Below are 16,445 nucleotides of genomic sequence, written 5' to 3'. Positions count from 1 at the left end.
GATTGTAGCTATTCTTGGATTTGTAGAGAAAAGTTGCTTCTTTTACCAGTATCACGAATTGATAGAGGATCCAGCACCACTTCCATTTCAGTGTTCCAAACTTCCTTTCAAGAGAAATTTCAGGTTTTGCTATAATAAAAGTTCAGAAGATCCTTTCAAGATGGATTCTGGTAGGCAGAAAGGGGACGTCTAGTGTTAAGTCTGAAAAGATGTACTTTCCATAAGAAAACAAAATAGAAGTTTAAGATGTACATTTTTAATAGACGTTTGTATGTTTATTGAAGCATGCGATCTTGATCTGCTGCTTTTTTTTTAAAGAATTTATATTTCTAGATTTCATTTTGTCCATCTCTAAACAAAGTAGCAGTAGCAGGCAAAGAGCATACTTTCTGGCTTCAGCTTGTTTCCCAATACTTCAGCGCTAGCATTTTCCATGTGAATAGGAATTTGCTGCATTCATCAGATAGTGCATCAGCAGGCAAATGCATGGTTTATAGACCAAACCGTTCAAAAGTTATTAACTTTGCTGCACTCGAGTTCAGTGTTGAACCAGATGTTTTATGAAACTTAACCTGGTCATCTTTGCTATTTATTTAAATGTAAATGTATGTGTCTTGTAAAGCGCACTGCTGCCCTGAGGTGTCCTGGCGCTGTAGACCGCTGGGGAACCCGTCCTGGCTATCCCTGTGAGATGGTCCCTCCAGGGTATCTCCAAGGTGAAACCAGGCATCCCCGGTGAATGTGGGGGGCCGTTGTGGAGATGAGGCAAGCTTAATGCCCAGAGTTGCCGAGTGCGTTCCTGGTTAGAGTAGGTACCGAGGTGAGAATTATCGAGTCCGTTTTGACATAGGTCCACGACCCTGCCGCGTCGGGAATTGAACCCTGGTCCCTGGCCGATTCTCTGCTTACGGATCTGCCGCCTCTAACCAGTGAGCCACACCTCTCCACGAGGTGTGGCTAATCAGTCGTATAAAGACGTGACAGTGACAGTGTTACCCAGAGGGGACAAAGCTAATCTTGAAATGGACCAGTAGAAGGGCTTTCCTCCTCATCAGGAAAAAAAAATAACAATTAAGTGTATTACAATTTGAGTGGATAGAATGACTCTTTATTTGTCGTGATTTTTTTGTTTCACTGTTAACACATGTTCATGTTTGCATCACGCACACTGTTCTCAAAGCTGTGGTTATATCAACAGCTACTCACACTTCAGAGAATAACTTTATCTATTTAGGGTTCCATGTGGTGATTCATCAGTACCTCGTAGGGAAACAGTACTTAATATATAAATTATGTCTTATGTTGTTGTGCAGAGTTGTTTTATTAAACAAAGCAGCCACTTAATCTGTGTTTCATTGCTGCATAAATTAGACAACCCTGCGACATAATTTGGTATGTAACTGTAAATTAATTCCAGTAGCTATGCAGATAGTTATGCGCATAGAGTGACTATGCCTCTGGCTGATGAGCTGTATTTCCTGTCTCAGACAGGTGGAAACAATATCATCATGTCTCCGCTTGCTTTATCCACAGTCTTGATTCCAGACAAGTTATGGTTTGCAGATCCACATTGCACTTATTTCTTTTTGAGGATGTAAACAGTTTTTAAAAGGCTACCCTGAAAAGTGTCCTCTTTTCAGTAAAAATGATTTCCCCTCTTTTGCAATGGCCGGGGATCATTTCGCTCGTGAGCAATTAGGCATATTCCAGACGGTGTATCTGTGGTCTGGCTGCTCATATTGACCTCTTTTAAAAAGTTGGGTTTGCTTATTTGTGCAATGGGTCTTCATTTTAAGAAAATTGGAGAATGCTCCACCTTTTCTTATGCAATGTAACTGTACGCGACATGAGCATTCGTCTGTACATTTTTGACAGCAGGTCTAGAAGAAATTATGCTCTAATCTCAGTTTGAATTTTAATCTCAGCTTCCACATGTAATGGATCTGGGCACGTGATCTGTTTCCCACTACCTGGGTACCATAATCTATATATATTGGGACTGCTAAACGGATGATAACAGATGTGCTAAACATTAAATAAAAACTGCTGTTTACCTTCAATAATGTATGGAAATCATCACCCTTATTACAGAAGCATCCCGCCACTTCGGATGGACGATACTTTTTTACCCGAGTAGAGAGTTTTTCTACCCTACTGACCATTCCTGTTTGGTGCTTCAGAGGAGCACTGAACAGAATATATCTTGCTGTGAGATGCATGTCATGTGGGGTCCCAGCACAGGAAGTGTGCATCTGTGGCCCTCTCCCCGAGGGAAGATATAGCCTTCATGGATCTATCTTATTCTGTGGGTCTAAGGGAGACCTGCCGTGTCACCTGCTTACACCATACACATCTAGTCCGGGGCACAAGTCCTAAAAAAAGAAGTGGGGGGGACTAACCTAGTTAATCAGATTGCAAGTGGCACCAATTCGCGTGACATCACAGCGTGTGACATCACGGCGCGTGACATCACAGCCCGTGACATTGCAGGAAGTGGCATCACAAGAAGTGACATCCGATCTTAAGCCCTCACATATGTTTAACATGTCTATCATGAGTACATTGGAGCATATTTCGAGATAACCGGGAAACCCTCCTGATTAAAGCAGAAGATTCACACTTTTGTAAGCTACCCATAAAACAGTGTTGCCATTTGTCAGCGTAAACTTTCTCTACCCATAGTGCTTTGCAAGAACAAAATAGTGGTAACTTTAATTATTTCAACGCCTCCTCAGGTGTAGTAAGCTCTATATAAATGCTTTTTATTTTGTGTAAATACAAAGAAAGAGCAACACATCTGACATTCTTACACTGCACGCATAACTTGTAAACAGGGACTAAACAAAGTGAAAAGCTGCCTCTCTTGTATGGAAGAAGTGCTAACAAGGTGTGAGCCTTCTTTTCCCCTCTGCTACATTTGCATCAGGTGTGAGTCTCCTGACTGCTCTCAGCCAGAAGACTCATACAAAAGGAGACCGGATGACCCCTCAAATTGGGCCTTTGTTATGGGTCCAGCAGAAGTCTAAAATAAGGAAGCCCCATCTCGTCCCTGCATGCACGTTGTTGTGGATCTAAAGCAGATAACAACGTGCAGGTGCTGCTGAAACTGTCCCAGTGTTTGGAAATTACACCGGGACTAGTTCAGCACATTTTTCAGTGGAGCCCAACTTCTTGGTAGGGTGGACAGTGTCCACCCTGTGAAAATAGTGGGTGGACATCGCCCACCTACGTGTACCCCCGACTCGTGCCCTGATCTAGTCTATCTAAAATCTCCTCTAAAATGTAGCCATGCATGCTCTCCTCTGGAGGCACTGCAATAAAGAATTAGTACATGGAGCCCCTACTGGAAGGGGAGGAGGCTGATCCGCGGAGGGATCCCCATTGCCAACCAGGCCCGGCATGACTGGACGAAATGTGTATTGGCTGCGTGTGTTCGGTGGAACTGGTCTGGCAGTTCTGATTGGAGCATGGTTGAGACTGATGTGCATCTGCTGGTTCCAAACTGAGGTGGTATGGTGGAAAAAAAGGCTGATGGGTTGGAATACCACCCCAACAATTGCCAGTGGTTAGACTTATTGCAAGCGTCCTCTCATCACCTTTTTTGTGTTTGATGACCACCATCAGTGACAACCACTGACTCCAGCTGAAAGTGATTTTCACTGCCAGGAGTATCCACGTTTCACAGCGAATGCACTAGTAGTGAATGTGGCTGCTTCAACCTGCCTGGAGGAATTTGTTTCACAGCTAATGAACTAGTAGTGAATTATGTGGCTGCTTCCACCTGTCGACAGGAATTTGTTTCACAGCTAATGCACTAGTAGTGAATGATGCGGCTGCTTCCACATGACGGGAGGAATTTATCACCCTATATGTAACAGGTCCACATATTTAGAAGGACACAATACTGTCTTGTCCTATGCTTTCTCATTCTTCGCCCCTTCCCCGCTTGCTCTACTGTCTTCTCTTATCCAAGTTTTATCTAATGATTTCATGCATCCATCGCAAATAAACATTTATTTTCAGAAAAATGTTTGCGTGGCTTCATTCAGACAACTAAACCCAGTGGGAAATCTTTCTACCTGCAAAGTGTGGCCTGTTCTGCTCTTCGTTGTTTGTATCTTCCGTGAGCTTCCGGTGAATGGTTGGTCAGGTTTATGGGCAGTCAACGGGGTGGGGGCACTCCCCACACCTCCACTCCCCCCTCCTCTCCATTCACAGTGCTGCAAAGAGGGCGAGTTGTCAGACCTTCAGTGCGATCTTGGGTCGCCCGTGTGAATGTAGGCCATTGGTTTGTTTCAGGGCAGCCTCACAAAGCCTGGCCGGATTTGCAGTTTTGTTTTCCTAACCTGGAGAAATACAGGATTACGCGTTCTGAAATCCCCGAAGAAGGAAGATTAAACCGTATCACTGGCCCGGGCATCGCACAGGTTACTTGGGGGTCACCAGCAGATAAACAGCACATTCCGCGCGCAGGGTTAGTCCTGGAACACCAGGCAGTCAAAAGGGTAGGAACTGAAGCGCCCTCGCGACTTGTACATCTTTACTCTGGTCACGCCGACTCGGCATGAGTAATTCCCGCTTTCGTCATTTAATTCAGAATTAGCCATTAAAGTAATCTCAGAACAACTGGGACGCCCGACCTCAAACACACCAATAGCGACAGGTCTTTGACAGGCCTTATCACTGGCGCTTTTACAGGTTTCCTCTTAGAGCACGAGCTGCTTGCGTCACAGCTGCCAATCTGGCGGGAATCTCAGGGCGCACGTGGCCGGGGCGGTTTCCTCATCTATGCGGTTCACTCTGCGGCGCACTGTCTGTTTCCTTATAGTAAACATGACGGAGCACCTGTGATGAACTAAAAAGCTTGTGGTAGGAGACTTTTTTTATTCATTATTTTTACTCGTTGTCGGCGTATTTCAGACCACAAGATTTAAAGGTTCATTCGCAACCACAAAAACGTACCAGACCTATTATCAGAACCATGGGCCTTATGGATAGTTCGGTGGATGGTTTACTCCCTCACAATTGCCGGAACCTACCACCAGAAAAAACTGCACCTTATGCGACAATGCTGGGAGTAACTACACATGTTTAGAATGGTTTTTCTTATTCTTAAACAAAAAAAAGAATGGTTTTTCTTATATAAGTCTTTTGTCATATATCATATCACATAGCGTCATGATAAGAGTTTGGTGGGTTGCAGCGGACAGGGAAAGGAGAAGACGAGTTCAGCTTGATGACGCTCACGTATCACCGGTATTGATGTATGTGTCAATATGTGGCTGTGACTGTAGGTTTGAAACATACATCCATGTTGGCTTGCCCTTCTGTGTGCTTCCGGTGTCTTTGGTTATGTGTAATATGATCAGCGTCAAGTCCACTCTTACTGCCATGAGGGTAGTCTATATACAACCTCTAGGCCAGTATCAGGCAGTCCAGTAAAAAACGGCCCACCTATGCCAGGGCACAAAACAGAGCTCGATAGAGACCCGTTTCGAGGCCCTCTTTAAAAAACTGCCGGCGCTCAGCACCGGTGAGACCCTCCCACAAAAAGCCATGCTTATATATCCATAAAACACTATTATCTTTTACTCTCTGGTGCTTACTGATCGGAGCTATAGATCCTTAGCTGTCCATCCAAGACACTGAGCAGAACCAATTTGTGAACTGCAACTTCGGATGCAGAACTTCACTGATCAGTCTGGCACCAGTTTATCACTTTTTAGTGAGGATTTTTTAAGCAGAAATGTTGAGGCGGGAAAGGATAGAGAGGTAAAAAACATAAAAGGTGTAAATTGCATTTCAGGGATTAGAAAAGGAAATTTGTATAACTAGTTTGCGTCATTGATTATTAAATGGGAGGAAACAGAGAGGAAAAGAAACAGGATATAAAAAGGTACTTTTTACAAAAATGGAGGCGGTTGTCTAGTTGCTTTAGTGCGACTGGCTACGAATTTCAAATTGATGGAGCAGCACTAGTATAGGTTGTATCATTGTATGTTGTAAAGTTTTGTTGAATTGTATTGTAGAATTAACATAGTGCTTCATACCCTCGAAGAAGCTGCCAAGCTCTCCAATTTCCATCTGGCTTTTGGGCACCCATTTTGACTACCTACTTAGAAATGGTGTTGGTTGTGGACTGCATCTCTCATGTTTACTGAGGAACACTTGCACCACCTATGTTCCTAGCGACTCATTTATGACTTAGAATAGTAAAACGTCTTATTACAACAGAAGTCTGTAGAAATTGGCTGCCACGCCACGTTCGGCCACTGATTCACAGACCACACCAATAGTGACTGTCATAACAGCTTGCTTCACATTTCTGAACAATTACTGCATTTTAACGTCTTGCGTGATTACTTCTTCTGACCTCTGCAAGAATGTTGCTCGGAGATTGTGAATATAGGAATTCCACCATCTGAACAAGCATCCTGTACTATGTCCTTGAAAAAATATACCACCTATACTTGACCTAATTGCAAATAAGGCATGTTACTCTTGGTGCCCATATTTCTTTCTTCTAAACTGTACTTACTTATGGGTATTAGGGCCATACCCGTTCTTGAGGTATATTGTGACGCTCACATGCATCCTTAATGCCTCTTGACTGACATGGCGCACCTTGAGAGACTTTCTATACCTCCTCATTACCAGCAGACTGTAGAAAAGCAAACTGTCATCACAAATAAATTGCATGCTGTTGATTAATGTGCAAAATATGAAGTGCACTATTATGAATCTGTAAATAAAGCTGATTTGAAAAAGGACTGTCTTATTTCACTTCTTAGCTTTAGAGGAAGCTCCATCTTCCGAGCCCTCTCCCATCTTGAATATAACTTATATAAGTGAGATGCACATTGCTTTGTGTTTTTATTCAGGAATTGGTTGTGCATTATTTGTGTGTGTGGTCTCTGTGTATTAGGATTCTAGAAGGGTAGTGCTGATTGTATTCTTTCTTTTGTTGTGTTCCAGCACCGATAACCCAAGGAGCTGGGGTAACCTTCCCTATCGGAGAACAGCTGAGCCAGCCATACTATCACGACATGAACTCCAGTGTACACTTACAGCGGTCATTGTCTTCTCCGCCAAACAGGTATTGGAATAGGTTTTGGTGCAGAGGCGAAGCTGTTATTTCTCAGTAATGTTTCTGTTTGGTGTCTCTAGTGTAAACTTTTTGTTTCAAGCAAAAAGTTGATCCTCTTTGTCTTTCCAAGTAAATTTCACCATGAATCGTAATCTTTGGTTCATGATGCTTGTTTTTAGTTAAAGACTGACATTTTGTCTCGGGGGAAAGCCTTGAATCAAAGTTGTGTGTCTATATTGAACAGCCGCTGTGCCTGACATGCCATGATTAGCGGAGGCGTTTTTGTGTGTTTCATGGCATGGGGAGCCAAGTGACTGTAGTGGTGCTTCATCAGACCTTCTCTAGAACAATAGGAAGCCCTCTACAAATGATCACTGATACACAACATGCTTTGTAGTGTATTTTGTACAGCCGTAGGGATAAGATAGGTTACAGGTGATCAATAGTGGGAACTGCCTAGCTGAGGGAGACCAAGCTTTAGTGAGATATGTAAAAACTAGTGTGCGTGTGGATAGTGTGAAGGATCAGGGGAGCAGTAATGAAGCAAGATATAGTCAGCCATCCATCTCAGTGATGTATAAACACAGTAGAGAAGTTGGGCAAACTGCATCAGAAAAGAGGTCCCTAGGTAAGAGTTAGAGGCCAACAAGCAGCATTAATTAGCAGCTGAGGTCATTGAAGCCAGGAAATGGAGCTGTGTAAAAATGCCTCTGGCAGTCAAATTTGGCCATCAGATTTCTAAAAGCAAATGCTGCACCGGAGGTCAAGCAGGGTCCAATGGCGTTACAGCACTCAACTGCTTGGTCAATTTAGAAGGCTCTGAGGGGGCTGTCTGCAATCCATTTCGCTGTAGGCTTGTGTACAGTCCCGTTTCCATTAGGAAAATTTATGACTAATTAAAAAAAAAATGTTTTAATGAATGTCTCCTTCTTTGCTTAGGGCACCTCGTTAAACACTGCACATAAGCAGGCATGGACCAGGGCAGACACTGTTTCAAATGGGAAGAAGATCTTCTAACCTTTCATTAGCAATGGTCTGGGGGTAGAAGCACTATCTTTGGCAGTGGTGTTTTGTATGACCTGGCTGTTGTACTGTTTAGAGCGTTTCAAAAATTCTGTACAGGTTTCTGGGACTGTTGTTTCCAGCATGCAGCTTCTTTTATTTTGTTCCCACTTACGGAATTTTCAGGGCATACTATTTTGGCATCAGAGGTGGGGTATTTCTTCACTGCTTGGCTTTGCACCAAGCAGTGCCTGCACCTAGTATTTGAGGGTGGATGGGAGGTGGTGAGTACCCCCAGAGGGCCAAAAGCGTTGTGGATGGCACCAGCCCTCGCGAGTCTACAAGGCCTCCTATCAACGTGCGAGGCAGAGGCCAACATGCAATGCAGAATTACCTGTGAAACCATTAGACTTTGATGGTGCAATGCGCCCTACAAAATACATGCACATGGTTGGGAAGTGTGCTCCTGTGTCCTACGTGAGGCCACATAATCTGTAATGCTGCACTGTGGATTGAGTGCACCAGGGGCAAGAACATTTCCAGTAGCACACAATACCTCAAGGCATGCCTTACCTGGGAATGGTCTTGTTTTCTTCTGAGATCTCACATTTCAATACTTTTATAGGTCTCCAAACAAAGGAAAGGTTTGTTGGGGATAGCAGTGGGAAGTGGCAATGAATAGCTTCTTGAAGAAAGTCATTTTACTCACTTCTTTGGAAGAGTGTTTTTGGTGTCTCTTTAAGTTGTCTTGGATTTGTGAGGCCATCTGCCCATTTGTAGTTTTCAAGAAATAGCTTCCGATTAGGTGCCCTTCAGCTTCATTCAGTTGCTATCCAGGCCCTTCTCTAATGTTTTAGGGAGAAAATAATATGTTTCCTGATCGAAGCATCATAACTGATGCAGTGCAATACCTTTTCTAGTTTTCTGCAGAAATCCCATACCCTACAGGGAGTCGACCATGGTTCTGCCAATTCTAGAACTAATAGTCTACCTTATACTCCGGGCCATTGGAATTGTATGTCAGCGGACAGCTGAATTAGGTGGCAGGGTAAACTAAATTACGTGCCAAGAAAAGGCAAATTATGCGGCATGATGCAGCACGTTTTATGATAGTATTACTTCATTATTTTGTCATTTTTACACTTGTTAGCACTATCTGGGCATAGGTTGTACCTCATTAGTACCATTTTAACTCCCAAATATAGTTATAATAAAAAATGATCCGCCAACGTTTGCAAAGGGCCTTCCACTTCTGCAGCAACACGTGTTGCTGTATTTTTAGTAACTTTTGAACTGTTGAGCTAAAAACATTTTTTTTGTTAAAATCTGCAGATTATGCAGCAGATGATGGATTATGTGGCAAATGCGGCAAATCCATAATTATGCTAAAAACGCCACAGCTGCATAATCTCATAATTCCAATGACCCTCTTTATACTCCACATCAACAAACAGCAAGACACCCTCAGTATCCAATCAGGGAAAACATAAGCCTAGACGATAAACATAGAAAACAGGAGCAAGAATTTCTAAAGACGGGGTATCCGGGAGATCAGCTTGTTTCCTTTTCCATATCACTAGACCCTAAAAAAAGTGCACGCCCAAGATTGACAAATTGTGATCAGCTCTGCAGACTCCCATTTAAATTGTTTGTTGGTGATTCAGAAATGCACAAAAATTGAGTCCCTCGTGACACTGATCCCCCCAGTATAAGTTGGTGGACATGAGGGCCGGACAGTGTTTGATAATTCACGCACCAGCACATCTCGCTTCCGGGCAGCTGTGCATCATCATCATATGCAGAAAAAAAACTGATCTTTCTGGCTCCAATCTCAATCTATCTAATTGCATGGCTTTATCAGAGGGATTCACTAGAGTTCTGCTAGATTGTACACCCTGACTCAACTTAATAAACACAAGACTAGACAAGGTCACAGAGACTGAAGGGACTAAAGAGAGAAAACACACGGCCTCTTCTCTCCAGTACAGCCTGGACCTGGCTCATGGGCCTTCCTATTAGTTAGTTTTTCTAGCAAAAGCTTGACTTGTCCAGCCTTGTATCTCTTATTATAAGCGATGTGCTCTATGAGGAAATCGTTCAAGGCCGAAAGTCCATCTCTTCATAAGTTCAATAGTTTAACATGGTATATTGTCAGGCATGATATTTGTTTTCTGTAAATTACGCATGTGACTCCTGATGCTTCCTTATTTCATAGCCTTCATAAAGGATAGCGTGTTTCGGCTTTTGCTTTGAAGACCGTACAAGTTTTAGGCATCGGTGCCTCTGATATTGAGCATCTTCGTTCTAACATCTTATGAGCATAACGATACACTTCCATCATTCACCTGTAGCTTTCTACCTCATCAGTTGACGACAGCGATGAACTCGCCATGAGCAAGTTGATAATTGTACTTGGGTAACACCCATAGGGAAAGGATAAGCTTAAGCCTGTCAGTAGGCAAACCACTTACAGGAACATGGATTTGTCTCCCTTTTGATTTTGTTCTAAGGTTACGTGACTAAAATATGGTTGCAAAATTAGTCTGTGTGCTGTTCTTCGTAGCCCTGCTCTGAGTTCCTGTGTCTAGACCCTCAAAGCAGGGCATTCTCATTTTGTGAAGTGGGTCTCCCAAATACACTTTCTTGGCTTGCACTATTTCACCTCCTGTTCAGAGGGAATGGCCACGGTTTTGTAGTGATTCCAAGATTTTGGAATCGGTCTCTTAGATGAATTCTGTGTAAGTTAGAAGCGCCATGCGCTTGTAATACCACAACTGCTAGAGGTATCCTGTACCTAATTTTGACTGACAAACATTGCCAACTAATTTTATTGCCGAGACCCTTTCTGCGCTGGCATGGTACTGTAGGTATTTCCATGAACCAACCATGATGTGGTGCTCAAATAGCACTTACGTCAACAACCAACCATCACGTGGTACCCAAATAACACATACGTCAAACTTAAAAACACATATTTCTAACAATCTGGCTGTATGACGGCATGAATATTTCAGGATACAGCACTGAATGTCAGAGATATCAGAGTTTTAATAGTGCAGGCACATCACACATCTCTGTACATAGGTTGTATGATTTATTTTCCACAGCTGCACACTTAAATAATAATAGCAACAAGAACTAAGCAATACTACGCATTCAGGCTGTCTACGTTATGTTAAATAATGTGAGTGTGCTTTTGTAAAGTGTTGTATGTCAGACAGTAACACAACCTTCAGTGTGTACAGTCTAAGTTCCCACTTCTGCAGTAACCAAAAGCCAGCCAGGATTCTTCAAAAATATTCAAAAGCAGCAACTTGTTTTTTGTCTCCTGCAGCAAACGGCCGAAGACCATCTCCATAGATGAGAACATGGAGCCAAGCCCAACAGGAGAATTTTACCCCTCGCCAAATTCTCCAGCTTCGGGTAGTCGGACATGGCATGATCGAGATCAGGGTGAGTACCAGAGTGCCACGCTCTGATATAGCAGTAGAGTCTGTGAGAGCTCTCTTTTGTTATAGGGTCAGATTGGATTCCCTATCGAGAAGAAACCGCCTAGATGAACAATAGAAGAATTATTCTGGGTGAACCTTCCCATGCTGACAGCACCAACCCCTTCAGCTTTGGGTCCTTGGAAAAATTATTTTTTGAATAGGGCTCACAGATGGAAAGTGGAGGAAATAAGCCCAGCCGCACAGTGATCATTCACAAATATTGAGTTTGAGAGGGACATCTTTCGACCATGAGGTTGAAGATTGTGTGGTTTACCAGCCATGATGGATCCTCAAGATGCAGTTAAATGCCACTTTATCAATTCAAGACAATTGATTTTTAGAAACTGCTGCCAATGGTTGCCCTTGTTTTCAATACTTTTATTTGTTGGGGACATAGGTGCTTGTATTATGTCCTTGTATGTTTGTTATATGTAGGTACGCTAAATTCTGATTACAACCCGGAAAATAATGTTTTGGTTCAGTGACTTCTGAACCAGGTTTCGGGACTTTCTTAGCAACCTCTGTCTACACTTCAAGATTTCAAAGCTGTTAGTCATGGTTATTGTGGATACAATGGTAAAATGAATGCTTTGGCGTGGATCTACAACTTTGTCCACATGGCAGTACCAATGATGCCTTGAGGCTCATGCACAAATGTGGCTGAGAGTGGGCTCGTGATCTCATGGAGGCCATGATGCTCATCTACCATAAGACTATCAAGGCACCATTTTCGAAACAGCTTCACAAATCATACACCAGCATTTTTCAGCTTTTTTAATGAGCAGCCATTTCAACAACACCTTGGTGCTCTGTCAAATCAACTTCTTTGTCACAAATTGCAACTCTCCTCAACACATGACTTACCATGGGTTGTTCAAAGGGGGATCTGGAGAAGATTATGGAAACTTTTATAATGAATACCAGAGTAAAATGCAGTGAGCGGCGTGGTATCGCCATGATTTCTAGAGAGGTAAAATGCAATACAGTAAATTAAAAAAATAAGGTCGCTCTTTGTCGGCAGACCAAGTACAAACACTACCCAGAGTTACTGTCACATGCAATGACGGGATGAAGCTGGGCTGAGTTTCTTGGAGATTGAGCCATGTCTCAGGCATCAGCCGGTGGATAATGGTTTTGCAGCCGTGTGTTCGGATGTAGTGATCTTTTGAGGATTGCATGCCGTGGTACTGTAGAGCCAGGAATACCTGAATCCAATCTCCGGTTTTGTCCCTTGTAGCTGAGCGATCACCACATTGTTTGCTTTTCAGTCAAAGTTTTAGGAAAGAGCGAATGGTACTGGAGGATCCTACATTATGTAGATGCGTAAAGTGCTCACTTGTAACACTTTCCGGTCTTGTTACTTTTCCTGTAAGGTAAAGAGTTCCCTGCCCTACTCCATTTTGTTAATAACCGGGAATGCTCTCTATAGTTGTTTGCTTCTAGTTAGAGCAGATTCTTTTCCTTTATTCGTTACAACAAACAGATTTGCTCCGTGATATTCTAAGCCCAGTATGTAATTAACCAATGATCACAATAAAGCTGCTAATTTTTGTTGCACCACACACATGAGACAGTTTTTCAATTCTGTCCATCAGTTTCAAATTGCATGATCGAAGAATATTTTGGACACATCACATTTACAATATTAACTGTACATCCTGAATCACAGAATTTGAAAAGGGGAATTACAAGTCCGTAAAGTTTACTAATCACAGACAAAGATCCATTCACATGATGAATCTTTTGATGTTGTACATTTAGGGTTAGCAGCCTGGGTGTTGTCATTGGAGTGTCAGGAAGAGGCCATTAGGGATGCAGTGAACACCCACAAATTATAACGTTAGTGGTATTTAAAAAACTTACAGTGGATTAAACACACCATATATCCAACAAATGTTAGTGTCTTAGAAACTCATGCCAGAAAAAAGGGCAGTAGTTGTGTGTAATCCATCCATTTCGTTATCCGTGGCACTCCTTAGACAGTGTGCTTAGCCTTCGAATGTATCCCGCCAGTCAACTCAAGGAGCCATAGTGGTGTGTGAGCTCAGTGAAACTGTTTATTTGTTGCCACATACTTTGCATATTCTCCATGTCTACACTTTATCTTCTGTCTGTTGACTTAACTAGATTTAAATAGATACATTCCATGATTTCTTTTTCTTTACGTGAGCCAGCTTCAAATGTCCCAAACTCTTACAATTGTGGACACACTCTGACAGGAGGAGGTCTCCTCTAGTTTCTGTGCGGAGGTAGCGCGGCGCCCTCCTAAGTGCCGGGCACCACCTCCTGGGTGGACTATTTAACCAATCATCTCCCTTATCTTCCCAGCATCCCCTCCTATCTATTGTAAATCCTCTGCAAGACCAACATAATTCTCTCTCAAAATCACTAATTGAGTTGCTCTATTAAAGCAATTTTTTAAAATGTTAATAAGATATGTTATTGCAGAGTAACTGCTGATTTATGCTACAAAATTAAACCATAGAAAGGCAGTCATTTGTACCGATCTTTTTCCTCTGAGTGCATTCATTACTTTTCATATTTTACATTTATTCCTGATCTAAGTCAGATAAATTATGAAAACCCAAGTAATACTTCATATGGGCTTTCTAGTGCACTAAGCCTTCAGTTCGAGTTTGAGCATGGCATACCAATGTATGATCCTGCTGTTCTTTTATGTTCACAAAAGTTTTTGTTTTAGATTCTTTTCCGTCATAGGCAATAATTTTTCTCGTTACCATAGTCGTTCTAAAGTGGAAGATAGACTATGTTATTTTTGAAAGTCTGTCGCCCTTTATTGAAACGTTTGATAATGTTGCTTAAATGTCTTTCTCCAAAATAGAGATGTCCCCATACTCCATCAGTCAGATTTAAAAGTATTTCCTGTTTTTTTTATCCCAGTGATTTGGCATTAAAGGAGTTTTCTCCCGAAAGTCGGTCCTGGAGGGCCTGATCCATGCCAGATTTTTAAGTTAACTACATTTATCTAAATGGGGATATGCTAAAAATCTGCCCCGGATCCGGCCCTCCAGGACTGACTTTGGAGAACCCTGCATTAAAGGATAGCCTTTCTGCTCCCTGCCACCACCTTGTCAGTTTCAGATGATATTTTAGTTTGGTCAAGAGAGAAGACAGGATGTGTGGTTGTGAGCAGTGAGGAAAGATGTTTAGTCTGCTGCAAGTGAGGGGAGTAAGATGATTCAATGTCAGGGGACATCTTTCCAGCCAAGGACATTCATTTACCAAAAGAGTGCATTTTGCGAATTGTAGTTATGCAAAAGCTTTAATTGAAGCAATTGGAATGACTCGCATGATAGTAATGGACTATGAAAGCAAGTCTAGGACTTGAAATATGCAGTTCCTGTTTGATGGAGCCTACAAAATTGCTGATCAATCAGTCGCGTAGACAGCTGTGGGGTCAGTACTTTTGGGAGAAAGTTGACTTTTATGGATTTAAAAAAAAAAAAATCCAATTCAACTCTGATAGAATGACCAGCCACATAGACTGCTAGCTAATCATGGCCAGGAAGGAATGTCTTCCAACCTCCCTGCTCCAGCGTAACTCAGTGATCTAGGTTATCACAAATTATTATTTTCTGAGGAAAACGGATGGGCCCAGACTTGGAAAAGTTTGTCAGTTTTATTAGGGATACTAAGCTCGAACCAGAATCATTGGACACAGTATTTCCCAAGTTAAACTGATCCACAGAAAATGATGCACATTTTTGCACACTTGTGTTCATTCCCCGAGGTTCACAATTTAGTGGTCTGGACGAGCAGTGCTGCTTAGGGATAGCAACTCACTGCAGTTGAAGTTACTCCACAATTTGATATTTATAAAACTCACTCTCTCCACCCCCGCCTCCCCCCTCTTTCTCTCACCCTCTCCTTAAAGCTATCTAGACAGGTGCCTCCCAGTTTTTACTTCTGCCACCAGGCAGTGGTAATAAGAAGTGTATCAACCTAGTATAAAACTATTTGATGAGCTCTAGACGGTCACTGAATAACCTTGGTTTGACCTTGTCTTCCAAGTCTGGAGTCCATTTCTCGAGATAGTTTAGGTAAAGCCAGTCTTGAAGGAGTTGAGTCCAGATAAGAGATAGAAAAACACAGCAGGGTCTGAACAGGATTGACTTAAGCGGGAATGCATGTCTTGAGTTAGGGTATATATACTAACACAACATTTGACAAAGGCTCTCAACTGCCCGAAGAATATAAAAAATGTATGAAATAGAAACATATGTCAGCAAACATGGAGTCTAGGACACTGGGGTAATAATTGGAGTATGGAGGTTGGGGTCCATTGTGTGGTGTTAAGGACTGCTGACTATATTGCTTCAAATGGATGGAAGGGAAAGCATACAATTGACGGCCGAGGAGGAATGGTGGGTGTAAAACAGAATTTTAAAAAAGCTGCATCAGACAAACACAGAGCAAAATTAGTTGCTAGAAGCAAAGGTGAAACAGGCAACCAAACCCAGTAGGCATATTTTAGTAGGCCGGTGGAAGAGCTACCTGCTATAAATATGACTGTCAGGCGTCATCTGGAACCATTGTAAAAGTTTGTGAAGATGAGCTGCGTCTCCAGTTAACAGCGTGCAAAGTAAAGTAGGTGTTTCCAGGGAAGTAGCTACCGTTAGTGCAGCGGGTGCAGTGGTACCAGGGCTCAGAGCCCTGAGTGGTCAATTGAACCCTGTAAATTGCTACCCCAACAGCAGTCAATGGGGCCATTTTCCTTGCTTGCTGCAGGGCCCATGGCATTCTTGCTACCTACTGTGTTTCTGGAATACGCCCGTAGCGTTGCAAAGCATGCATTGTCTTGTTGGGAGAGGAGGGCTGTTCCTAAAAGAATGAAACATTGGCAC

The 16,445-nt window shown here is 42.6% G+C and overlaps 1 protein-coding gene across 7 annotated transcripts in view; it reads left to right on the top strand.

Moving 5' to 3' along the window:
- Positions 1–16,445, top strand: part of NFIB (nuclear factor I B) — a 630,357-nt gene that overhangs the window by 491,131 nt on the left and 122,781 nt on the right. For all 7 annotated transcript variants that reach the window (XM_085633719.1, XM_085633741.1, XM_085633700.1 and 4 more), the window contains 2 exons: positions 6,976–7,096; positions 11,424–11,542. In XM_085633719.1, the coding sequence (XP_085489845.1) occupies positions 6,976–7,096; positions 11,424–11,542 (240 nt within the window). The remainder of the gene's footprint in view (positions 1–6,975; positions 7,097–11,423; positions 11,543–16,445) is intronic.

This window comes from Triturus cristatus, chromosome 2_1, assembly GCF_964204655.1.
Source record: "Triturus cristatus chromosome 2_1, aTriCri1.1, whole genome shotgun sequence".
Lineage (NCBI taxonomy): Eukaryota > Metazoa > Chordata > Amphibia > Caudata > Salamandridae > Triturus > Triturus cristatus.
This window is presented reverse-complemented; position numbering and strand designations above follow the sequence as displayed.